General features: G+C 40.0%; 1 protein-coding gene across 1 annotated transcript; it reads left to right on the forward strand.

Annotated features, from left to right (window-relative positions):
* Positions 1-27,504, forward strand: atp6ap1la (ATPase H+ transporting accessory protein 1 like a). The gene is made up of 7 exons (XM_042090062.1): positions 1-121; positions 3,040-3,080; positions 4,165-4,250; positions 4,410-4,654; positions 25,555-25,605; positions 25,763-26,006; positions 26,227-27,504. Exons 1-7 carry the CDS (start codon positions 21-23, stop codon positions 26,461-26,463), a joined length of 1,005 nt encoding a protein of 334 aa, XP_041945996.1. The 5' UTR covers positions 1-20; the 3' UTR covers positions 26,464-27,504.
* Positions 27,505-27,777: the final 273 nt, after the last annotated feature.

Consider the following 27,777-nt stretch of genomic DNA (forward strand, 5'->3'; position numbering starts at 1 on the left):
AGTATCATCTGGACGTCCCCATGGCACAACAAAGGATCTTAACGTGTTTTATTTTATTTTTGTTTATTTTTTTCAGTCTTACATCGTCGTATAGTCAAGTGCCTGCCACTGTACAGAGGAGGTAGGTCTGTTAAGCTGTCTTTGTAGGAGGATCGAGGTTGGGATGCTGTAGGCTATAGCCTCAACGTCTGTAATTGTGTTACTGTGCAGTGGAAACCTGCGAGGAACAGGCAGTTTATCACTATCCCTCTGCACGTTGCATGATATTCCTAGCCTATATGCTATGCTGAAATGATGTCTTTGGCTAATGTAGGTTAAGGCTATATCTACATTGAAATACGCTCAGTAAAACCTATGAAAAAATCTATTTGTGTTGGCCTGTCGGAATCAGTTTACAAGGCATATCCATAACTGCTGTAAAGGCAATGACCAGAGCATGGTTTTCTTTTCGTCTAGAAACATGTTCTCTTTGTGTTCTTTGAGGAGATGCTGCAACACACGGGAAATCACTGAATATTTCGCATGGTAGAATATTTTAATTGTAGTATTTAGGCCTGTAAACAAGTGCACCACATGATTGTATTGTAAATGTGGGCATACTTGAAGTTATACATGCTATAGCCTACATTTGCAATGATTGCTGCCATGGTCAAAAATCTAAATATCTCATTCACTGTTTTTCAAAATATTTAGTCTTGACAACAGCCTATATTTGGTAAAGTTCTTTAGAACATTAGCTTTAAATTTGTCCATCTTCAAATAATAAAACCATTTCTGGGCTACCTATGAATCGTTTTGGAATACAATCCTCACACCTGTAATTCAAATGTTAAATGTTCAATAATGACAATGAAGCTTTATATTCAATTCCTGGCACAGAGAGACACATGTTAAATTTAGCCTATTGATGTACATGACTATCCTATTCCTTCGAGTAATAACTTGATCACAACAATGAATGTATAAATGTGATTATGCTAGTTTAGGAATGCATCTTGAGCAGACATTTGACACCGAACATTGTGCTCATGTCAACCTTTATTCTGTCAGCAGTATACAACAAAAGTTCATGAAAGCAGTAGTGATTCTTTATGTTTTAAACATCTCTCATGAAACAGGCTATTAATGTAGCCTATAGGATAAGGTCTTCCAGTGCGCCAGATTTTGTTGTAGTCTGCTAAATATGGTGCTTTACTTATTTGTTGATATGGAAATTTTATCCAACATAACGGCCCAGTGTTTTTGTAATGTACTTTGAACGTGCCTACACTGGTCTAACAGGGTTAGTTTTTAGCTATAGTAGCTCGGTTGCTCCACATGATGGCTATGTGTTCACAAAACAATACCATGTTAACAAGAAAAACAAATTGTTGTTCTATAAAACAACACACTAAGATGAAGCTAAAATGATATGTAAAAAGTACTACTTCCTGAGCCCTATGCCTGCATTTGAAGATTTGGTGATGTATGTGGAACGCCACGTGCTCCACAATGTTCGAGTGTTACAGAACAAGATTTCTGAAGACCCTTTGATGACACAGGTGATGGTGTGAACGTATTCCCATCTGCTGAGTGATTTGCACAGCATTAAAAGGGGAAATCAAAAAGCCCTAATTGGCAGCATATTGCCTCAAGGGCAGCAGGCTGTTTTGTCTGTCTGACTTCACGCCTGCACAGATGGGGCCGGCTTGCTGCATGTAGGCCAGCCTGAGCTTTAAGTCCTAACAACAGATTTGTTGTTGTGATTCAGTGAGGTGCTGAGCAAGAGCAGTAACACTTGCTCTCAAAAATCTGTCGCTTTGAGGATCCTGCTGCAATGCATTGCATGGTAGGAGAGGTCAGCCAGTGGACTCTTTTGATGATTATATAATTGTGCCGTCCCACTCCAACACTGGCCCACATGTTCAGGTGCAATGACTGAGAGCCCTGAGCTTAGCTGCATGCACTGGCAGCTATATTCACCAGGAAGGGGGATGGGATTTGTGTTTATCTGGAACATCCTCATCAGTCTAGGAGATTTTTTTTTCAGATGGCGGCATTTCTGCCTGACTAAGATGTTTTTGGAAATGTTATGTAGGTTGTGTTTCCAAGTGGGCTCTGTGGTGAAAGAAATGATAACTCAGTGTTTTGGTCCATTATGTAACATGGCAGTGTTGCAGTTCAGCTGTCTGATATTAGGTTATGAAAAGGGCCTTCTCTATATTCAGAATAAAGAAAAGTATCCATACATTGCATCAGAAGCGTGGCAAGTTACATCAAACAAAAATATAAGTTGTGGACCTTTCCTCTGAATGTATTCCTCACCACTCTGCTGATAGCCAAGCTGAAACTATGAGTATGAGTAGGAAGGGCATGTGTGCTAGAGCATTAATGCAGGTCGGGCGTGCTGTAGTTAACCCACTGCTCTGATTCTGTGACCATGCTGATGATCCACTGACACACAGCTGCTGTTGGTCCCCCTTGTCATCCCCATCCTCCTGCTTCACCCCTGCTTAGCTGTTTAGGCAGGTATAGACAGACCTCCTCCGGCCAGCCTAAAACCCTGCCAGCACAGCTAGTCCCAAAGGTCCAGCAGACCCTTAATCATGTCTTAGAATCTCCCAGCTAAGCCTATTTTATCTGGCATTATGGCAGTGATTAGATCTTTAAACAGTTCATCTTAGGATAATCCAGGTCTCTGTTGAGGAAGTCACAGTGACAGCAAAATGACCCATTGCAATGTGGAAAATAAGTGGAAGCTTTTTTTCTGGTGTTGCTTCATTGCCTGTGAAAAAAAAATAACATTCAGCCTTACATGTTCCCTAATATATAACCTTGGCCTCCCTGTTGATACTTTAGTACTGAGTAAATGTAAAATGTTATCTTCTTAACTATAGTGCATTACAGACAGGCTAAAACCAGATGGACAAAATGGATTTGGTCAAATATTTGATTAACCATGAGTTCTCTGTTGTATTCAGAGTTTAGCTAATCCTTCAGAAGCCCATCCATTTTTTAATGCTTTGTTGTTTAAATCTTAATACATTTTTGTTTCTACAGTTTGGATGCCTCCTCACCTCAAACCAGCAATGTCGGAAATGGTAGGCTCATTTGTGACTATAATTGTCCACCACATATCACACACATCTTATTAAAGGACAGCTCTGGTCTGTCTAAGAACAACATAGGGTCTATTTTTGAATGATAAAATGTAAACCTTCATCGGGGACCAAACCAATGTCAATCAGAGTAGTGTTGAGTAAGAGCAAAATATGTATTTGCATCAATATAGCGATAGCCCTGTACTGGGGGCAAGCTCTTATGTCAAAGTAAATCACTACTTTAAGCCACTGACCAGGCTCAAGGCCTGTACTGTACTATATAGAGGGTCCTTACAGACAAACCAAACTTTGTAAGTGTACAGGTATAAAGTTTGTGCAGTCAGTGCATTACCTAAATTCTTCTTCTGGTCACCGCCATCAGGAGAAGTCCGTACAAGTTGATACCGAATACCGCACAAACTACTGTCAATGGACGTAACAGGAGGAGAGTCTGGACTTTCTTCTCACAAGATGATGGCAACCAGAATAATAGTAGGCAATGCACTATGACTGTACAAATAAACCTTTTTTGTACTCTTACCAAGTTAAAATTACTTCATGTTTTCTGTAGGGACCCTCTCCATAGTATCATAGAAGTGTACTGATATTTTAAGCCTCATCAGTTTACCTTAAAATTTGCTGTGATGTAGCGAGCTATCACTATACTATTTCATTGTAAATGCATATTCCGGTCTTATTCCGGTCTTCAAAACTACTCCAATTAACATCATCCAAAAATAGGTTGTTCTTAAACGGGACTTGTCCTTTTATTGATGTTGAGTATGAGTAGGATTCAATTAGATGATCATACAGTATAATACAGTATTCAAATGGAGAGTGCTTGGGACTAAGCTGTGCAAATAGAGAGCTACCAATCTGCGGAAAGGAATAGAATTATAATAGAAAGACCACAAATGTTACTGCAAATGATCCTAAACTAAACCCTATTGTAGGCTAAACTTCCCAAGCATAGTTTTGGCAAAAAATATTCTAAGGATGAGATTCATCATTTACAGTTTTTTGGTTCTTGAAAAACTGAATGAATCTTTCCAAGTGATTTTAGTGTTTATTGCTGTTGACCCAGATGGAGTGGCCAGTCACGGCACCAAAGCCTCTAAAGGGGAAAGCACATCACTTGCAGCTGAAAACTCACCCAAAAATGTCCTGCAGGTAGGTCATGAGGAAGTTCATACCTAAAATGACACAGAACTGTTTTCTGTCGCCCCAAGAAACTGAATTCCAGACATGTCATATTATCTCAGTGTGGTATATATAATGCTGACAAATTACTTATAATCAACATTTGTGCTGTTGTGCTGTTCTCTTCAGCCATATGGATGGTGGCTATACTCGCCTCTGCACACCAAACGGAAGCTGCTACAGGCCCCTGGCTCCATCCTGCCCTATTCCCCCCTGAATGTGGTGTACAATGGCAAGATGTGCATCCTCTTCAGAGCTCGCAAGCTGGCCATCAGGTACAAGAATTCCACTCTGGTGGACCTCACAGAGAGAGCTTTTGGCCCAGAGGCACAAGTGGACACCAAAGGCTCATTCTGCAGCAAAGACAAAGCCACGTGAGTTCTGACTCTGCCAGATATCTGATCAGTCAAGACATAGAAGGTACTATTCATCTTATCATTGTAGATCGGGGTTGGCAAAATGAAACTTTTTTTTTTGTCCTCTTGGCATAAGCATCCCTTTGTTACATAATTGGGGACCAAGCAGCGAAGCTGCGAAGGCTCCCATTGAGTTACTAGCTTTTCCTATTATTATTATTATTGGGGGCCAAGCAGCGAAGCAGCGAGGCAACCCATAGTGATTCTATTTGTTCTTATTAGGGATCCGAGCAGCGTAGCTGCAGGACCCCTATTGTTTCTGTACCGTTCATTTTTGGCTAAAATTCTGTAAAAGTCATACTGCAGCCTAAACCGTAACTCCAAAACTCTTCAAATTTTCAGGTATGGTTACCAGTACCCCCCTCTACCCATAACCCAAAATTTGGGGTACTGCACCCAAAGGTGGCGCTATTGGAAAAAAAAGTTAATTATGCTAATTTCTCCTTACCAGATTGACCTAGACTCAAAATTCTTTCATAATATTAATCTCTAAACTTAGATGCATCTTTTTGGCCCTGGTCTTATGGTCTAAAAATTTTTACTTTTGACACAATTTCATGGAAAAGCCAAACATTATAAAAGGCCAATATTATAGGCCAATAAAGTTAGACCACTTAGGCAATTTTTCCTAGATCACCTATATTCCTATAAACATAAGTCCTAGAAACTTCACATTTTCAAGTATTGTTACCAGTACCCCCCACTACCCATAACCCAAAATGTGGGTACTGCACCCAAAGGTGGCGCTCTTGTCAAAAATGCTTATTTCTCCTTACCAGATTGACCTAGACTCAAAATTCTTTCATCATATTAATCTCTACATTCAGATGCATCTTTTTCACCCTGGTCTTATGCTCTAAAAATGTTTACTTTTGCCACAATTTCAGAGAAAAGCCAAACATCATAAAAAGTTTCACAAGCTTCAAAAATGATCAAATCTTCACCAAAATTCTCACAGACAATGTTTAGACAAAGCCTCACAAAAGTTATCAAAATAATTTGTATATGTTGTTCCATTTCAGAGATATAGACCAATAAAGTTCGACCACTCAGCCCATTTCTCCTATATCACCTATATTCCTATATGAGTATTTTTTTTCCCTTGGAGAACAACCATACAACCATCATTATGTGGATACCATTAACAGTGCACATTTTCAGATCTGTACTCTTTTTTATAAAGCCCTTAATTCTATTGTCAAATGTATGCTTGGAAATTTTCTTGATGTTGTGTGTTTGCCAACACACATTTTCACCATGTAAATGTGACTGCCAAATATGTAGGATTTTCAGTGGCTCAGTGGGATAATGCCTAGTGCCGGTGTTTGTTAGGTTGAGAGTTCGAATCCCCGGTAGTGCTCTAGCTCGAATACTATTGGTTATTGAAGATTCACACCATTGAACAGCACCTGAATGACATCAGGCAATCAACATACACAGTCATTAGTTGCCAAGAATCAGAATGCCGAGACACTCTGACATTTAGGGGAACTTCTTTGTTTACTATTTTTCCTTCATCATTAAGTCTATCATTATTATATATCATCCATTAGTGTTCTTCTCTACAAATGTCTAATTGCCCCAGAATTCACCATGTGACTGGTCAACATGTCGGATTGACAGTGGCTCAGTGGGATAATGCCTTGTACTGGTGATCCTTAGGTTGAGAGTTCAAATCCCACTTGAAGCATTAGTGTTTGAATGCTGTTGGGTTGTGGATGTTAGCATACTACAATAGAATGCTGTTGGGTTGTGGAGGTTAACACGCTATAACATTACAGCTACTTGTCAATATGGACTTGTAGTGCAAGGCAAGTATAACTGTATAATTAAGTGTGCTTGCAAAGCAGCACACTTATTGTTCTTCTTAAGTTTTATTTTTCCCGTCTCCCTAATTTTTTGTCAGCTCTAGTGCCTAGGCCCTTTGAGACAGAGACACCGTTTCAACTTTAAAACGTCCGGTGAGTACCGGTGTAAGTTGCTCGCGAAGATGACGTCAGGTGGGCGTGTCGTTCATCCGCCATATTGGATTGAACAGAAAGCAAAACTAAATTTTCACAGGTCACAAATTTGGTCCGAACGCCACGAAACATGACGTACATTATCCTTGGACCAAGCCTCACAAAAGTTACCAGAAGGATTTTTGATTTTTGAAAGCGTTTGCCCATCACAGCCAAACGAAATCGGTGCCGAAGCTCCGAAACAGGAAGTCGTCCATATCTCAGGAACACAGTCACATATCGATACCAAATTTTGTATTTGAACTCGGGACTCCAATGTGAGGGTGCATAAGCTAAAAAAAAAGAAAACATTCCAAAAGTTTCCATCATTTGGCAAACCACCCATCCATATTTGGTAACTATTACCTTTCACATTTAAAGTTGTACTGCTATCACAATGCCTTCCAAGTATGCACAATGTCTCTGGGCAGCCTTGCCCAATCATGAAATCCTTGCTCTGCCATGGGATAATATGGACTTACAAACTAAAATAGCAAGGAGAATAGTAGCTATATATAGCTTACATAATAGAGTTATTTTCACATTGATGGTATTCATATTAAATTTTTCATTATTGTTAAATATCATGATGGGAGAGTATTATTAAAAATGTTACAAGTATGCAAATGCATATGTTTACGGGCATTTAGGTTTTACTGTGTTGTTTTGTTGTAAAGACATGCAAGGCATTCTGGGCCGTAATGAACAGTGGTCGGCAGCACTCCACAGGCTACGTATTAATATGAATAGGTGTTTTCTGTAAACCTAGAGACAATAAACAGCTATCTCTGTTACAAAAACGAGCTGGTAATCGCTCATTGAAGAGGGAACTATGATAAAAAGATTGTTTTCCTAAAAGCATGGAGTTGACGAAAGAATAAGCAAGCAATGTCACGTTAATGTTAAATAGCCTACATCTGAACGCTAGGTGGCAACGTTGTATTACATTTCACTAGTGTACTTGAAATACGGTGTGAGCTTCACAAGTAAGGAAGGTGCAAATATTATGTAGTTTATCATGGGAAATGTTATTTCTTGTTTATTCTAATTGCAAACCACACACATCCATTCGTAATCACACATACACTTTTAATACCTTGAAAAGACTCTCATTTCGTTTATTTGATGTTGCCTAGCAACACAGCGTTCAGAGCAAAGATTCTAGAACAGAGCTTCAGAGAGACACGTTTTGAGTTCGTGGCCAAGTACCTAAAATATCGGTTTCCATGTGTATGTGCTGGATGGTGTGCTTCCTTTATGAAAGTAAGTGTTTTATAGAGTTACAGACATAATAAGTCATGTTGTAGTGGTCCACATAAATTTGCCCCTTCTGTTATTAGAATGCTAAGCGGAGTTTAACATCATTCATTTCTTGTGTGGCAAGAAGCTGGCTAGCTATGTCATAGGGAGGAGATGTTGCTGTAACGTTATGGGATTTATGTTAGGGTGACCAGACGTCCCTGGTTTCCGGAGACAGTCCCCGATTTCGGTGACCTGTCCCCGGCTGGATCTGTCCCCGGAAAAGTCCCCGGTTTTCACTGTGACTGACAGACCCGAAATTGGAATAAAAGAAAGAAAGAAAACACTGACCAAACTTACAGTTGCGCACCCTTCACGCACAGTCTCAAGCTAGTCAAAGACAATAGAAATAAACACGACATAGGTCAAAGCAAGTGCTCAGCTCTCAGAGATGTTCTGGAATGCCCATATTTCTGGTCTGCTATTTCGGTTAGTGGAGTAGCAGCGTGGTAGAATTGAAATGAAACCACTTGTGCAGGGGATTTATTAAACTAACGTCATCACGAACGTGCCAGCTGCTCAAATCCAGGTTAAACTAAAATTGCGGAGTAGGCTACTCGTCACACAGACAGCATACATCCTATAATACGCAGATATCACGTGAACGGCCGGAATCTAAGCTTTCCAATGATATTAGCGCCAAGTTGCTGTGATAAATGGTTCGCGAGAAAATTAACAATGAACTTATGTAACAACTCTAGCATCGGTAGGCCTACAACAACAAGCGGTTCCTGAGTAATCCGGTTTTGAAACTGCAACAAATTTCTACATGGTCTCCAACTTTGGGCCAAAATTATAATGTAGGCCTATTCTCATGTAAACTATTTAACAAATTAACATTTTTGTAAATTGTTTAGCCAGAGAATGCCTATCCCACCATGGTTCTCATATTGCCAGATTCCAGACAATCACCGACAAATATGAATATAGCCTATATTTCTACTGGCATGCTTCATAGTGACATTAACAGAAAAATATAAAGAAAACAATTCATGAGACGTGAGTTATTTTTTCTTGATATAAGACTGACAACACATAGGCCCTATTAGGCTACATAAGACAAATATTATCACATCATACATTCTCAGATATGGGTATAGCACAGACTGTCCTGAAAAAAAAAGAAGATGGGTATTACAATGACCAAGATAGCTAGATTAACTAGCCTATCTGAACAACACGGCCACTAGGATATAATTTAATGTAGGCCTAGTGCTGAAATGTAGCCAATACTCTTTTGGATCTTTTCTGAACTTTGAAACTGTGAAGAAAATATGCTTTGTGGTTGGGCAATAACATAACTTATTGCAATATTATAACCATTCCACCTGTGTGTGCATGGATAAAATTCTGAAGTGCAAATTTAGGCTACAGCACAAATATTCCCATCCATAGATAAGAATAATGAAGTCTAACCTCTGAATTTCTTTTAAAAGTGCACCAAATTTATGCATTTAAACAATAAAATATACCAAATTTTCTTCTTACTTACAAAAATTAATTTACAAAAATTAAAACATGTTTTACGCTTCTCAACTGAAAATGTCCCCGGATTTTGTCTCTAATTTTGTTTGTTTTTTACTAAGAGTAATTCAGGAAGCATTTTAGCCCTAAAAGTAGTGCCTGAGTCTGTGACAGCTTTAAGTGAGGACTCCTAATAAGACCGATTCACAAACAATGTTTTGTGGTGGCATTTCACGTCGCGATGTTTTGAAATGCGTCTAACAATCACGAGGGAACAATTTTGCATTGTAGGCATAACTAAGGGATGCAGTAACACCACCAACAACAACCAAAACTAGCCTACTCATTGTTTACATGTACATTAAATGTAACGTTTCATTGTGAATCAAATTAAAAGATTATCCTCTTTGCACGTTGGCATAGGCATATGGTGACAGATTAATTTAATAATGTTGCTGCGTGAATAACGGTAAGCGCGAAAGAAGTGGCCACTTCTAAATGGGAGTCATTGTATGGAAGTAGGCTAAGTAAAATAGAGATGTTTAAAATAAGATAAAGTTAGGATATGCCCGCTTGACAACGGCAGAGATAACTGGCCTTTGGCCATAGCAACCATCCATTTAGAACGACTGGCCTTCATTGCAACCAAGGATCTTAGCTGTGATTCATGTAGCTACAGTATGCATGCAATGTGATGCAAAGTATAGAAAGGTGATGAAATATACAGAGACAGGTCAAGAAATATAGTGCAATGTAAACAGTAGTATACAGTTGATTTACAGAAGGTGGTTTAGAGTAATATGAATTAAATATAAATATGTGCAGTGTAGTTATCTCATACAATAAGTAGAATAATGTATGTAGATGTACTGTAGTATTAACATTATAATAGTAGAAATAATAATATAGATATATGCAGTGTATTAACAGAATATAATAAAACAGAATAAATATGGATATTCAATATGACAAATATATAACAGATATGTACATAACATACAGCTATGTGCAGTGTGGAAACAGTGTCATTGTAGTGCAGAAACAACATTATAAGAGTAGTAAGAATAAGTCTATGTGCAGGATGAATAGTATAAAGATCAGTAGAATAACTATATATAAATGTAATTACAGTAGGCCTATGTACATTTGTAAATAAATAGAAAACTATGGGTGAGAGGGATAAATTAATTTTATTTAATCGTAAAAGTAAATTGCATTCAATTAAATTGCAATTAAAAATCTTTCCAGTAGGCTTTAATGTCACGCAAAAAGTACAACCAAAGCTGAGCTTGATCAACTAGAACGTCTAAAGAACCAGAATGTAGTTTTTTGCTGGGTCCCAGGCCATGTTGGTCTGAGGGGAAATGAGAAAGCGGACAGTGCTGCTAAGCAAGCCCTCAATGAAAAAGTCACAGAATGTCAAATCCCTGCCCCAGACCTTAAACCTATACTGAACTCTTACATCTCAGATAAGTGGCAATCTGGGATTAATGTACCAACAACAAGCAAGGAATGTGAATTTTGGCACATTTTCATGATCCACTGGGTCGTTATGGGCCACACAAAATACGGTGTTGCTAAAATCACTCCAATTGTGGCTATTAGAGACATGCACTCATGAGTATCCAGCTACATTCAATGAGTTAAGTAAAATACATTCACACACACAAAAGAAACATCACTAATGTTGTGGACATTCCTTTATTCTGAGATACATCAATAGGCTCTCAAAACAATCCCAAACAGACATAAGGTCTTTATAGAGCAAATCCATATAGATTATTTGTCAAATAAACCAGTAAAACAGAATTAGGGGATGGAATATATAACGTTCACACTCATAGCTCAATTTTTTTAATAAATCAGTGAAAAAGTATCCTGACAAACAAGCAGCATTTTAATGCCTTAGTCATATTTCAAAATTTTCTCTAGGTTACCTGATAGCCCAGTTTGAGAGGTGCAAGACGCGTGACATTATTTATTTTTGCAGCCAATCACTGCTGTTGTTTTATTTTATTGATTTGATTTTAGTCATAGAAGCTAAATTCGAAGGCAGGCCACAGGTAAAATCCAACGAACCGCATTCACCCCGCAAGGCAATATTTGAATAGAGCTTTTGAGGTATTGCCACTGCTCCAACACTGAAAGGCACTGTTAGAATGCTTGGATCGAGCCAGGTTCAGCATAGCGTATGTCACTGTCTGCTCACGTTGGTGACCGGACCAGGGCAAGCACAATTTCGCAGTTCCCGCCGGAAATGCAGTCTAGTTATAGGCTGTTTATCTTATTGACTCCGACACAGCTGTAGCCTATAATTATTTGTTATTCTTATAATATTTGTCATTCCTTATACATATTTAGTCGGCTCTTCCACTTGACAGAACAACTCTGTATCGGTTAAGGATGTCACGCATGAAACAATGCTGCAGAAACACGAAAATACGACTTTGAGTTTAGTAGGCTATAATTTTCAGTTCCTGTTTATCTATTGCACGATGGGTAATAATTTAAAGGAATCGTGTTGCAGTCTTGTAAATAGTGACCCTGCAAGATCCCTAGTCATTGCAAAATCATAGTCTGTGACTTAAAACTACTACTTGTCTTTAGATGTGAGAGGGTCTGAGACTGTAGTCTTTCAAAAATCTTTTCCAAATCTTTGCAAATCTTTCCAAAGTCTGTCAGTGTAAGGAGGGCTTGAGGTGAAAGTGCTGTGGAGAAATTGCAGGATTGTTTGGCTCTGCCACCAACCACACCCAGTTTACCTGCTGGGAAACCCTGCAGCTCCGGAGCAGGGGCTCAGACCAGGATAAATTGTTTGCTCGCCCTCAGTTCACTCTATTGTTCATCTCAACCCAGCACTCCAGTGTGTCCTGCTTTGTGTGCGTCTTTGAGTTAGCGTAAGTCATCACTTTAATAACCCTCACTATTACTTTTGTGATGTTTATCAGTTTGTAGAGTAGCTCTGCCATCATGTGTAAAGTTAAGGTCTTTGTTTGTTGGTTTGGTGTGTTGGAGTCCCATGTGAGAGATGCATGTGAGAGATGATTAGATGATGTTGGTTGACTTAGGATGTCAAGTATTATTTATTTGTACCTTATATAGCCATATGATTTCAGTTTATTGTTGTGAGTTGGGATCTGTACTGATTTACCCCATTTCACCGATTACTCCATTTTCTGTTTGTTTCCTCTTTGATGCAGCACACATACAAGTAAAGAACAAAAGAACAGATTAATTGAAACTCAAATAAAGTTCACTTGTGTTGCACCGAAACCTGCCATCTCCGTGTCATCACTCCATACCATTGAGCCTTCTGACCGAGGCTCTGCCTGCTCGCCACACTCACTCTACCTCGACCCACATCGCCCCCTACAGTTCCTTCAGTTGGGTTGTGGAGGTTAGCATACTAGAATAGAATACTGTTAAGAATACTGTTGGGTTGTGGAGGTTAGCACACTATAACGTTACAGCTACTTGTCAGGACTTGACGTGCAAGGCAAGGATAACTGCATAATTATAGGCTGTTCATCTTATTGACTCCAACACAGAACCCACCCCCACCCCCCTTCACCTACCACCACAAATACAATTCCATTCTGTGGGAAACACTGCCTTCCATTATCAGACCCTTCATCTTATCCATGACAAATGCATAGTCCTGTAGAATAGAGTATTGTTAGAATACTGTTGTGGAGATTAGCACACTAGAATACTACTGTTAGAATACTGTTGGGTTGTGGAGGTTAGCACACTAGAATAGGGTATTGTTAGAATACTATTAGGTTGTGGAGGTTAGCACACTATAACGTTACAGCACAGGGTAATCCTAATTTTATGCATCAAATTTATTCCAATTCAACTCAAAAGTTTTGAACAATACAAAGTGAAGGTTTTATCCAGATCAAAACCAAAAATAGATTATGTGATCTAATCCAATTTCAGGATCCTTGTTTCCCTTTGAACAAGCCATTTTCAAGATTTGATCCAATCCGATAGCCGAAATCCGGTAACTGAAATCCGATAACCAAAATCCGATCACGTTTCTTTTGAACAATTGGGCCCAAACAATCAAAGCATATGTAAAACTAAAAAGCTATGCTACCTCATTCGTTTTGCTCGGACCCCGTAAATCACCGCTTGCGGTTATATTTGGGGGCCAAGCAGCGAAGCTGCGCGGCAACCCACAGTGATTCTACCTTTTCCTATTATTATTGGGGGCCAAGCAGCGAAGCTACGAGGCAACCCATAGTGATTCTATGTGTTCTTATTATTATTATTATAACGAAACGCTCATTTGCCATTGAACCATACAGTAAAAAGTTGGGAAATTTGGCACATTGATTCGGTATAGTCATATGATTAATTTCACTAAGTTTCATGTCAAGTGCTCTAGCGCCCCCAATGTGTCAGATTTTGCATTACATCTATGCGCTTAAAGTTTCAACCATACAAATTGAGGTATACTTGGAATCCTTGGATGAGGCCGAACTCAACGCACCCCATGACGTCAATTTCTGCTTAGTTGGATCTTCCGCCATATTGTATTTCATCAAAAACACTTAAAAGGAATCAAAGGTCATAAAGTTTGTCCGATTTTGACGAAACTTGGCGCAGATGATCGTCAGACCATGACTCACAAACGCATAGCTTTTTGGAGCCATATTCAAAACCTGTCGCCCGTCACGACTCAAGTTTGTGGAAGTGACAGGAAGTGAAGTAATATTTCAGTAAAGCTTTAACGTATCAAAACCAAACTCAGTACATGGGCTCAGGATCCAATAAGGAGGAGGCTCAATAAATTTGATGACTTTTGACCTATAGGTGGCGCTATAATGAGCAAAATTACATTTTGGCCTGTAACGGGTAATGTGTTTGGAATTAAAACATATTAGTGATATCTATTAATACCTTGACAGGTCCTTAGGCCGACACATGCCAACATGTGACGTCAACGTAATTGATCCAACCGCCATATTGGATGTCATCAAAAACACTTCAGAACTTGACGCAGATGATCTTCAGACCATGACTCACAAATGCATTGCTTTTTAGAACCATGTTCAAAACCTGTTACCCGTGACGACCAATCAAGTTTGGCGGCAAACAGGAAGTGAAGTGATATCTCACCAAGGCTTTCACGTATCAAAACCAAACTAGGTATATGGGCTCAGGACCCAATCAGGAGGACTCTCAAGAAATGTGGTAAATTTTGACTACTATGTGGCGCTATAATCACAGGAAGGGGGCTCATATTTCAGCAGTGCTTTCACGTATCGAAACCAAACTTGGCTCATTGACTCGGGACCACATCCTGAGGACATACAATAATTTTAGCGACGTTTGACCACTAGGGGTGCTATAATTTGCAACACTTTCTCGTATCGACACCAAACTTGGTACCGGGACTCGGGACCACATCTTGAATAAGGAAAATAAATTTAGTGACCTTTGACCACTAGGGGCGCTATAATTAGCAAAACTTTCTCGTATCGACACCAAACTTGGTACATGGACTCGGAAACACATCCTGAAGACGCACAATATATTTAGTGAGCTTTGACCACTAGGGGCGCTATAATTATCAACACTTTCTTGTATCGACACCAAACTTGATATGTGGACTCGTGACTACATCCTAATGATCCACAATAAATTTGGTGATGTTTGAGGTGTGCGTATGTGTGGGGAGCTATTGGGGTGTGTGGGCGAGGAAGTTTATCTGTGTATATGTGTGCGTGTGGGACGGGGGGGTTAATTGGGTGTGTGTATAATGTAGCAACATTTTGTTGCCATGACAACTCCTGCTCAACTGCTTGGCCCCCTCATTGCTGCTTGCAGCTATATTTAGGGGTCCGAGCAGCGTAGCTGCAGGACCCCTATTGTTTCTGTACCGTTCATTTTTGGCCAAAATTCTGTAAAAGTCATACTGCTGCCTAAACCGTAACTCCAAAACTCTTCAAATTTTCAGGTATGGTTACCAGTACCCCCCTCTGCCCATAACCCAAAATTTGGGGTACTGCACCCAAAGGTGGCGCTGTTGGAAAAAAAAGTTAATTATGCTAATTTCTCCTTACCAGATTGACCTAGACTCAAAATTCTTTCATAATATTAATCTCTAAACTCAGATGCATCTTTTTGGCCCTGGTCTTATGGTCTAAAAATGTTTATTTTTGACACAATTTCATGGAAAAGCCAAACATTATAAAAAGTTTCACACTCTTCAAAAATAATCAAATCTTCACCAAAATTCTCACAGACAATGTTTAGACCAAGCCTCACAAAAGTTATGGATCAGAATTTTGATATTTTGTTCCATTTCAGAGATATAGGCTAATAAAGTTAGACCACTTAGGCCATTTTTCCTAGATCACCTATATTCCTATAAACCGTAAGTCCTAGAAACTAAACATTTTCAAGTATTGTTACCAGTACCCCCCACTACCCATAACCCAAAATTTGGGGTACTGCACCCAAAGGTGGCGCTCTTGTCAAAAATGCTTATTTCTCCTTACCAGATTGACCTAGACTCAAAATTCTTTCATGATATTAATCTCTACATTCAGATGCATCTTTTTCACCCTGGTCTTATGCTCTAAAAATGTTTACTTTTGCCACAATTTCAGAGAAAAGCCAAACATCATAAAAAGTTTCACATACTTCAAAAATTATCAAATCTTCACCAAAATTATCACAGACAATGTTTAGACAAAGCCTCACAAAAGTTATCAAAAGAATTTGGATATGTTTTTCCATTTCAGAGATATAGACCAATAAAGTTCGACCACTCAGCCCATTTCTCCTATATCACCTATATTCCTATATGAGTAATTTTTTTTCCTTGGTGAACAACCATACAACCATCATTATGTGGATACCATTAACAGTGCACATTTTCAGATCTGTACTCTTTTTTATAAAGCCCTTAATTCTATTGTCAAATGTATGCTAGGAATTTTCTTGATGTTGTGTGTTTGCCAACACACCTTTTCACCATGTGAATGTGACTGCCAAATATGTAGGATTGTCAGTGGCTCAGTGGGATAATGCCTAGTGCTGATGTTTGTTAGGTTGAGAGTTCGAATCCCTGGTAGTGCTTTAGGCTCTAGCTCGAATACTATTGGTTATTGAAGATTCACACCATTGAACAGCACCTGAATGACATCAGGCAATCAACATACACAGTCATTAGTTGCCAAGAATCAGAATGCCGAGACACTCTGACATTTAGGGGAACTTCTTTGTTCACTATTTTTCCTTCATCGTTAAGTCTATCATATTTATATTTCATCTATTAGTGTTCTTCTCTACAAATGTCTAATTGCCCCAGAATTTCAAAAAGATTTCAGGTGTACTCTTTTAGGAAAGCCCTTCATTTTATTGTCAAATGTATGCTTGGAGTTTTTCTTGTGTGTTTACCAACACACATTTTCACCATTTGAATGTGACTGCCCAATGTGTATGATTGTTAGTGGCTCAGTGGGATAATGCCTTGTACTGGTGTTTCTTAGGTTGAGTGTTCGAATCCCCATTAGAACTTCAGGATCAAGCTGCACATGCTATTGGTTACTGAAGATTGAACAGCACCCGAATGACATCAGGCAACCAACATACACAGTCATTAGTTGCCAAGAATCAGAACGCCGAGACATTCTGACATTTAGGGGAACTTCTTTGTTCATTATTTTTCCTTCATCATTAAGTCTATCATATTTATATTTCATCCATTAGTGTTCTTCTCTACAAATGTCTAATTGCCCCAGAATTTCAAAAAGATTTCAGGTGTACTCTTTCAGGAAAGCCCTTCATGTTATTGTCAAATGTATGCTTGGAGTTTTTCTTGTGTGTTTACCAACACACATTGTCACATGTGAATGTGACTGCCCAATGTGTATGATTGTTAGTGGCTCAGTGGGATAATGCCTTGTACTGGTGTTTCTTAGGTTGAGTGTTCGAATCCCCATTAGAACTTCAGGATCAAGCTGCACATGCTATTGGTTACTGAAGATTCACACCATTGAACAGCACCTGAATGACATCAGCCAATCAACATTCACACTCATCAGTTGTCAAGAATCACAATGCCGAGACACTCTATGACATTCAGGGGAACTTCTTTGTTTACTATTTTTCCTTCATCGTTAAGTCTATCATATTTATATTTCATCTATTAGTGTTCTTCTCTACAAATGTCTAATTGCCCCAGAATTTCAAAAAGTTTTCAGGTGTACTCTTTTAGGAAAGGCCTTCATTTTATTGTCAAATGTATGCTTAGAGTTTTTCTTGTTGTGTGTCTACCAATACACATTTTCACCATGTGAATGTGACTGGACAACATGTAGGCTTGACAGTGGCTCAGTGGGATAATGCCTTGTACTGGTGATCCTTAGGTTGAGAGTTCAAATCCCACTTGAAGCATTAGTGTTAGAATACTGTTGGGTTGTGGATGTTAGCATACTACAATAGAATGCTGTTGGGTTGTGGAGGTTAACACACTATTACATTACAGCTACTTGTCAATATGGACTTGTAGTGTAACTGTATAATTTTAGGCTGTTTTTCTTATTGACTCCGACACAGCTGTAGCCTATCATTATTTGTTATTCTTATAATATTTGTCATTTCTTATACATATTTAGTCGGCTCTTCCACTTGACAGAACAACTCTGTATCGGTTAAGGATGTCACGCATGAAACAATGCTGCAGAAACACGAAAATACGACTTTGAGTTTAGTAGGCTATAATTTTCAGTTCCTGTTTATCTATTGCAGGATGGGTAATGATTTAAAGGAATCGTGTTGCAGTCTTGTAAATAGTGACCCTGCAAGATCCCTAGTCATTGCAAAATCATAGTCTGTGACTTAAAACTCTACTACTTGTCTTTAGATGTGAGAGGGTCTGAGACTGTAGTCTTTCAAAAATCTTTTCCAAATCTTTGCAAATCTTTCCAAAGTCTGTCAGTGTAAGGAGGGCTTGTGGTGAAAGTGCTGTGGAGAAATCGCAGGATCTAACCTAACCACACCCAGTTTACCTGCTGGGAAACCCTGTAGCTCCGGAGCAGGGGCTCAGACCAGGATAAATTGTTTGCTCGCCCTCAGTTCACTCTTTTGTTCATCTCAACCCAGCACTCCAGTGTGTCCTGCTTTGTGTGCGTCTTTGAGTTAACGTAAGTCATCACTTTAATGACCCTCACTATGACTTTTGTGATGTTTATCAGTTTGTAGAGTAGCTCTGCCGTCATGTGTAAAGTTAAGGTCTTTGTTTGTTGGTTTGGTGTGTTGGAGTCCCATGTGAGAGATGATTAGGTGATGTTGGTTGACTTGGGATGTCAAGTATTGTTTAGTTGTACCTTATATAGCCATATGATTTCAGTTTATTGTTCAAATGTCAATTGGTTTGTTTGTGAGTTGGGATCTGTACTGATTTACCCCATTTCACTGATTACTCCATTTTCTGTTTGTTTCCTCTTTGATGCAGCACACATACAAGTAAAGAACAAAAGAACAGATGAATTGAAACTCAAATAAAGTTCACTTGTGTTGCACCGAAACCTGCCATCTCCGTGTCATCACTTCATACCATTGAGCCTTCTGACCGAGGCTCTGCCTGCTCGCCACACACCCACATCGCCCCTTACAGTTCCTTCAGCTGGGTTGTGGAGGTTAGCATACTAGAATAGAATACTGTTAAGAATACTGTTGGGTTGTGGAGGTTAGCACACTATAACGTTACAGCTACTTGTCAGGACTTGTCGTGCAAGGCAAGTATAACTGCATAATTATAGGCTGTTCATCTTATTGACTCCAACACAGAACCCACCCCCACCCCCCTTCACCTACCACCACAAATACAATTCCATTCTGTGGGAAACACTGCCTTCCATTAACAGACGCTTCATCTTATCCATGACAAATGCATAGTCCTGTAGAATAGAGTATTGTTAGAATACTATTGAGTTGTGGAGATTAGCGCACTAGAATACTACTGTTAGAATACTGTTGGGTTGTGGAGGTTAGCACACTAGAATAGGGTATTGTTAGAATACTATTAGGTTGTGGAGGTTAGCACACTATAACGTTACAGCACAGGGTAATCCTAATTTTATGCATCAAATTTATTCCAATCCAACTCAAAAGTTTTGAACAACACAAAGTGACGGTTTTATCCAGATCAAAACCAAGAATAGATAGTGATCTAATCCATTTTCAGGATCCTTGTTTCCCTTTGAACAAGCCGTTTTCAAGATTTGATCCAATCTGAAAGCCGAAATCCGGTAACTGAAATCCGATAACCGAAATCCAATCACGTTTCTTTTGAACAATTGGGCCCAAACAATCAAAGCATATGTAAAACTAAAAAGCTATGCTACCTCATGTTCGTTTTGCTCGGACCCCGTAAATCACCGCTTGCGGTTATATTTATTATTATTATTATAACGAAACGCTAATTTGCTGTTGAACCATACGGTAAAAAGTTGGGAAATTTGGCACATTGATTCAGTACAGTCATATGTTTAATTTATCAAAAAGTTCAAAGTTACAGACCAAAGTTACAGACCAGTTTCCATAGTGCACATCTTATCAATAGTTTGAATGTCGTGTGTGTTTCTGCTCATTGACAAAATAGCGTTCAGTATGATTCATGCCCAATTAATTTCCCCTGTTAAAGTGTTCGCCTTTCACTAGTTTGGTTTCATTTTGTATGGGATTTTGTGATGTAGGCTAGCCTATGATAAATGGCTTATGGCCAATATGTAACTCAGCTAGGCCTAATGTTTCCTCAGCCATGTCAGCTAGCCTCAGACTCATTATCTGCTATGGCTGCTAGTGCTAGTGCAGAGTAGCTTACCATGCCAGTGACGTAGCCGATTGTTGAAATCCAACATGGCGGCGCCCGTGTAACAACAACACCACTTTCAACGTACAATTTTATCCCTTTTAATAAATTCAGCCATTTTAATCATTGCACCAATGAGAAGAAATAAAATACATCTGTTATATCACCTTTACTTCAAATTCCAGTTCAGTTCATCTTTAAGGTATATTTGGAATCCTTGGATGAGACCGAACTCAATGCAGATGTGAATTTATGATGTCAATGTAATTGATCAGGCTGCCATATTGGATTTAATCAAAAACACCTAAAAGTTTTCAAAGGTCACAAAGTTTATCCGATTTTCATGAAACTTGACGCAGATGATCTTCAGACCATGACTCATGAATGCATTTCTTTTTGAAGCCATATTGAAAACCTGGCAGAGCCGCCAAACAGGAAGTGAAGTGATCTCAGCAACACTTTCGCGTATCAACACCAAACTCAGTACATGGTCTCAGGACCCAATAAGGAGGAGGCTCAATAAATTGGATGACTTTTGACCTATAGGTGGCGCCATAATTAGCTAAATTAGGTTTTAGCCTGTAACGGGTCATGTGTTTGGAATTAAAACATATTAGTGATATCTGTGAATACCTTGAGAGGTCCTTAGGCCGCCACATGCCAACATGTGACGTCAACATAATTGATCCGACCGCCATATTGGATGTCATCAAAAACACTTAAAAGGCATCAAAGGTCACAAAATTTGTCCGATTTTCACGAAACTTGACGCAAATGATCTTAAGACCATGACTCATAAATGCATTGCTTTTTGGAGCCATATTGATAACCCGTCGCCCGTGGTGACCAATCAAGTTTGGCGGCAAAGCCAAAGCAAGGCTTTCGCGTATTAACACCAAACTCTGTACATGGTCTCAGGACCCAATTAGGAAGAAGCTCAATAAATTTGATGACCTTTGACCACTATGTGGCGCTATTATCACAGGAAGTGGGCTCATATTTCAGCAAAGCTTTCACGTATTGAAACCAAACTTAGTATATGGACTTGGGACCTTATCCTGAGGACACAAAATAAATTTGGTGACCTTCAACCACTAGGGCGGCGCTAGAGTAACACAAGATTAGGTCATATCTCAGCAATCAAAACCAAACTTGGTTCATAGACTTGTGACCACATCCTGAGGATGCACAATCAATTTTGCGACCTTTGACCACTAGGGGTGCTATAATTTGCGACACTTTTTCGTATCGACACCAAACTTGGTACAAGGACTCGGGACCACATCCTGAAGACGCTCAATATATTTAGTGACATTTGACCACTAGAGGCACTATAATTATCAACACTTTCTCGTATCGACACCAAACTTGGTATGTGGAGTTGTGACTACAACCTGAGGACGCACAATACATTTGGTGATGTTTGAGGCATGCGTATGTGTGGGGGGCTATTGGGGTGTGTGGGAGAGGAGGTTTATCTGTGTATATGTGTGTGTGTGGGATGGGGGGTTAATTGGGTGTGTGTATAATGTAACAACGTTGGGTTGCCATGACAACTCCTGCTCAACTGCTTGGCCCCCACATTGCTGCTTGCAGCTATATTTATTATTGGGGGCCAAGCAGCGAAGTTGCGTGGCAACCCATAGTGATTCTAGCTTTTCCTATTATTATTATTATTTAACATCTTTCCTCTGCCATTGAAGTCTATGGCAGCCCATAGAACCGTCTGGTGAAAAGTTGTGAAATTTGGCACACTTTGGCACACTTATTCAACTCATAGTACTGATCACTTTGATCACTATGAAGCTGAAACTTGCAGAGTTGATTAAAGCAAAAGGTACGGCCCCACCTACCAATTTCCAAGACTTTACCATGCTTGCTGTAGCGCCACCAACAGGCCAAGGTGCAAACTTTCCAAAAGTTTCACAGGTCTCAAATTTTGTCTGTTTCTCACCAAACTTGATACACGTGATCTTCAGACCAAGCCTCACAAAAGTTAGAAGACCGATTTTTCAATTTCAAAAGTATTGGCAGGTGAGAGCCAATCAAATATGGTGGCAAAGCCACCAGGAAGTCAGCTCATATCTCTTCAGTGCCTTGACTTATAAATTCCAAACTTGGCACATGCCATCGGGGCATGGCCCTGACCACACACACTAACGTACATGCCACTAAGTCTTACCCTCTAGCGCCACCAACAGTTCAAATTTTTGAAAACAAGAAAACCTTCAGAGACCAGACATTTTAACCGATCTTGTCAAAAATTTGGCACATATGATCTTTAGACAAAGCCCAACAAAAGTTACTGCTCAGATTTCTGACCACTAGGGCGGCGCTAGAAAAACTCGCATGTCAGCAACCCTTTCACAAATCTAAACCAAATTTGGTAGGAGGCATCAGGGCATGGCGATGATCACGCACACCAATTTCGACACCTTTGGGTCTAAGCCTCTAGCGCCACCAACAGGTCAAAATTCATCATTTTCATCAGAGTAACAGGAAATGAGCTCATATCTCAGCAACCCTTTCATGTATCGAAACCAGTCTTAGTACATGGACTTGAGACCACATCCTGAGGACGCACAATACATTTAGTCACCGTTGACCACAAGGGGCGCTATAATTCGCAACACTTTCTTGTATCGGCACCAAATTTGGTACATGGACTTGGGAGACCATTCTGAGGACACCGAAAAACCTTTCGACTTTCGACCACTAGGGGGGCACTAAAGTTGCAGGAAATGAGCTAATATCCTTGGCAAGGCTTTCATATATCGGAGGCAAACTTGGTTCATGGACTCGGGACCACATCCTAAGGACGCACAATAAATTTAGTCACCGTTGACCACAAGGGGCGCTATAAGTAGCCACACTTTCTCGTATCGACACCAAACTTGGTACGTAGACTCGGGACCACATCCCGAGGATGCACAAAAAATTTAGTCACCGTTGAGCACAAGGGGCGCTATAAGTAGCCGCACTTTCTCGTATCGACACCAAACTTGGTACGTAGACTCTGGACCACATCCTGAAGATGCACAATAAATTTAGTCACCGTTGAACACAAGGGGCGCTATAATTAACAACACTTTCTCATATCAACACCAAACTTGGCAATGGGCAAGTGGTGCAGTAGAGACCTTTTGGCAATTTGTAGGCGAAGCAGTTGAGACCTCGGCAATGTCAAATTTATCTCCCATCTCGGCGGCTCAAGTATCTGCAAAGAGCTTGGCAGGCGAAGCAGTTGAGACCTCGGCAATGTCAAATTTATCTGCCATCTCGGCAGCTCAAGTATCTGCAAAGAGCTTGGCAGGCGAAGCAGTTGAGACCTCGGCAATGTCAAATTTATCTGCCATCTCGACGGCTCAAGTATCTGCAAAGAGCTTGGCCCCCTCATTGCTGCTTGGCAGCTATATTTATTGGGGGCCAAGCAGCGAAGCTGCGAAGGCACCCATTGAGTTACTAGCTTTTCCTATTATTACACTTCTGCCATTGGAGTCTATGGCAGCCCATAGAACGCCTGGCTAAAAAGTGCAGATTTTTTGGCAGAAAGTTTCGGGACACTCCACTGACCACTCACAATCATTTACGGACCTCTAAACCCAGCCATCTAGCGCCACCAACAGGTCAAAATCTGGCCAAAAATTGAACCGCTGGGTCTAAAGTTATGAAATTTGGCACATTGATTCAACACTGTCCCATCATCACTCTCACCTATTTCCAGAACTCTATGCCCAACACTCTAGCGCCACCAATGGGTCGAACCTGGATTGCATTCACGCATGTGACCATTGAACGGTGCGTCCGATTTTCACATATCAGGCACCGACCTAAGTTCAATGACCCCTATTACTTCACTTTCCGCCATATTGGACCTCCGCCATATTGGATTTAGTCCAAACTCTACGAAAAGTTTCAGCGTTCACAAATTTCATCCGATTTTCACGGAACTTGGCGGAGATGATCTTCTGCCCGAGCCGCACAAACAATACTTGTCAGATTTTTCAATTTCATTTTTGTTTGCCCGTGACAGCCAATCAAATATGGCGATGAAGCACCAAACAGGAAGTGGACTAACATCTCTGTGCCACTTTGAGTTTACATAACAAAACTCGATACCATTAGTCAGCACACTGTCCCAATCACTCACAGCAATTTTTATGCATATACATTGAACACTCTAGCGCCACCACCAGTTCAATGCTGGACATGCGTTCATGCGTGTGATCCTTGACTCTTTTGTCTGATTTTCACAATTGAGGTAGCATCTGACCCTCCTGAGTTCATCGACCCCTATCCTGTCACTTTCTGCCATATTGGATCTCCGCCATATTGGATTTAGTCCAAACTCTACGAAAAGTTTCAGCGGTTACAAATTTCATCCGATTTTCACAGAACTTGGCGGAGATGATCTTCTGACCGAGCCGCACAAACGATACTTGTCAATTTTTTTAATTTCAAGTTTATTGGCCCATGACAACCAATCACACATGGCTATGATGCCGCCTAACAGGAAGTGGGCTAACATCTCGGCTACGCTTTAATGTATGAAGTCCAAACTTGGTACAGGGACTTGGTATCTGATTGTGAGGATGCACTAGGAAATTGGCATCATTTGGCCTCTATAGGGGGCACTGCAATACAGGAAGTGAGCTTGTATCTCAGCAACGCTTTGATGTATGAAGTCCAAACTTGGTACAGGGACATATTAGCTGATTGTGAGGACATGCCAGGAAAGTGGTCTCATTTGGCCTCTAGGGGTGCTGTAATAAAGAAAGTGAGCTCACATCTCAGCAACACTTTGGTGTATGAAGTCCAAACTTGGTAGAGGGACATAGTAGCTGATTGTGAGAACGCACAAGGACATTGGTGTAATTTGGCCTCTTGCTGTGAGTGCTTGCTCATGCCATGGCAACGCCATTCCTGCTATAGCGCTCTGCTAGGCCCCCGCATTGCTGCTTGCAGCTATATTGTTATTTAATCTCATTTAAAGCTGATTCCTAGAAAATGTGAATTAAACATTTACAATGATTGCCATTTATATAACAGATCTGAGATTATAACAGATAACAGAAACCATTGTAAAACCACTGGATCATGAGTCTTGAGTCCAGGTACTGCTTAAAAATAAAAACTATTACATCGAATATGAAGGATATGTATGAGAAGAGAGACCTGTGTACAATATGTATATTATTTTGTCTCTTTTGTTGTCATGATCCATTCATTCTTGCTTGTATGTCTTGTGTTTTGTTTCACAGTCTCATCATGCGCTTTGGGGATGTGGAGGACCTAAGGGGGTTAGCTATCAGGTTAGTCTCTGATTCCTGTGTTAATTGTCTTTGTGTTTATAAACATATTTCAGTCATACAGGCTCAGTATGCTTAAATGTTCTTAGGTTTAAAGGTTATTTGGGAAATCCTATTATGATCCTATTATTAACACATGCTTATTGTTTGTTCTCTCTAGACTGCAGATGTCCAACACATTTTATGAGTCAGCTGGGCAGAACTGGTTCACACTAGATAGCGTTCACATCCACTACAACTGGACGCATGAGGCCACTTTCAATGCCTCTGATGTCTATGCCCCTTCAACCAATTCATACCACTGCCAACATGTCAGTAGCCTACAGAAATATGACACCCTCCTGGTGCCAAGCTCCAATACTGACAATGCTGCAAACTGGCACATCACATTCACTGACTTTCAGGTTTGTATTACACTCCGGTTTTCTGATCAGGCTCTCAAACAGCTCTGCACATGTCAATATCTTAAGAACCGCTGAACATTAACATGTGAAATTGGGTACACTTGACATTGACCTTGACCTACCTTATTTGACAACATTTCCCAATTTGACAATTGGCTCACTCCTGAAAATGCCGACCCACCCCACCCCATTTAACTAATATCTTTGTTTGAACCAACAGATTCAAGCATTCAATGTCCTCTCCAACAAGTTTGCCTCTCCCAGCGACTGTGCCACATTTTTCACTCCAGCCATCCTGATGGGTCTGATAACCTCCCTGATTCTGCTGCTGGTCCTGGCGTATGCACTGCACATGGTGGTGCACCTCAAGCACATCGACCGCTATGAAGAGCACAAGACCACTGTCTACTTCCCCCGTAGTACAGAAGCCGAATGCACAGAGAAAAACAACTTATAGGAGTACAGGTTCCTCATGTCCCCTCCAACCCACCCAAACTCCCTGAGCCCCTCTGAGAGACAGGCAGCTCTGTGATGTCTGAGGGATGTACCCTCAGTGGAAGCCACTGACACGACTACATATCAAGCTTCCTCTCCTGCACTGAAAAAGGGGGCACAGAGTTATGGACTATTCATTTACAGTGCCGAGCTGTTGAATTCCTTTGACTGGGCAGATTCTATTCTGACTATTTCACATCTTCCAGTGGATAGAGACAGTGTTGGAAGGCATCTGCCTCTTTCATTTGTAAAAAAAAAAACATCCTAATTGATGAAGAGGAAAGAAGGAATGACCTATGGCCAGCTAATATTACATAAGCTTTTGGATGAAATTCAAAATGAAATTAGCACAAAATGTATTTATCCTGCACTTCCAACATCAGTATAGCACAATATTTATGATATGGTTAGGCTACAACCAATTTATTTTAAAAAGCCATTTATGTTTTATAGGAGTAAAAGAAACAGGTAAGTTACTCTGTTCAAATTGTCGTTTGTTCTGTCTATAAGAATGACAATGTATTCTTGATGTCCAAGCATAACTTTTTTTTTTATTCTGAGTTAATAAAAAGACTTTAATTGTTAACATAGTAGATTACTACTTTACAATCAGCTGTTTTGACTGTAAAAAATGGCCTAAAAGGAGGTTTAACAATGACTATATTTCCATGCACACCATATTCCGGTTTTATTCGGAATAATGACAATGAGCGCGTGAGTCATGTAAACACCTTATTCCAGCTGCCATAAACCGATTAAGCTCATATTCTGAATACTAAAAAACGGAATAACACCCCTAGCATATGCCTCTTTTAACCGCAATATTGTGGCATGTAAACACATTAGTCGGAGAATGCCCCTTACGAAATATTACATTCCGTCTGTGCATGTTCATGCAAGGAATTTTGGTAGCGTGGTTTGATGCCCTGACATTTGGCAAACATAGCGAAAAGTGTGGCAAAAAGTTTGTACTTCCAGAGTGAAGATGAGGTCAATTTATGTATTAAAACCTGAAAGTTTAAATGTCAAGATGGAATTTATCGATGGGTGAAAGCATCGCTCAACAATGCAGGTTTTGCGTGCACTGATGACAGATGAAGAATCTGTGAAACCCCTCAAAGCGGCCTATTATAAGGCTAAAATTTTAAAACAATAGCACCTCTAATCTGGCCAAATACATCTATTTTGTGGTCGTGAATGGAATTCAGGGACAGAGACCATGGAGACGTCATGAAGCAGATACTACTTATTTCAGCATATGTTGAATAACATGTAA

This window comes from Alosa sapidissima, chromosome 4 (assembly GCF_018492685.1).
Source record: "Alosa sapidissima isolate fAloSap1 chromosome 4, fAloSap1.pri, whole genome shotgun sequence".
NCBI classification, from domain to species: domain Eukaryota; kingdom Metazoa; phylum Chordata; class Actinopteri; order Clupeiformes; family Clupeidae; genus Alosa; species Alosa sapidissima.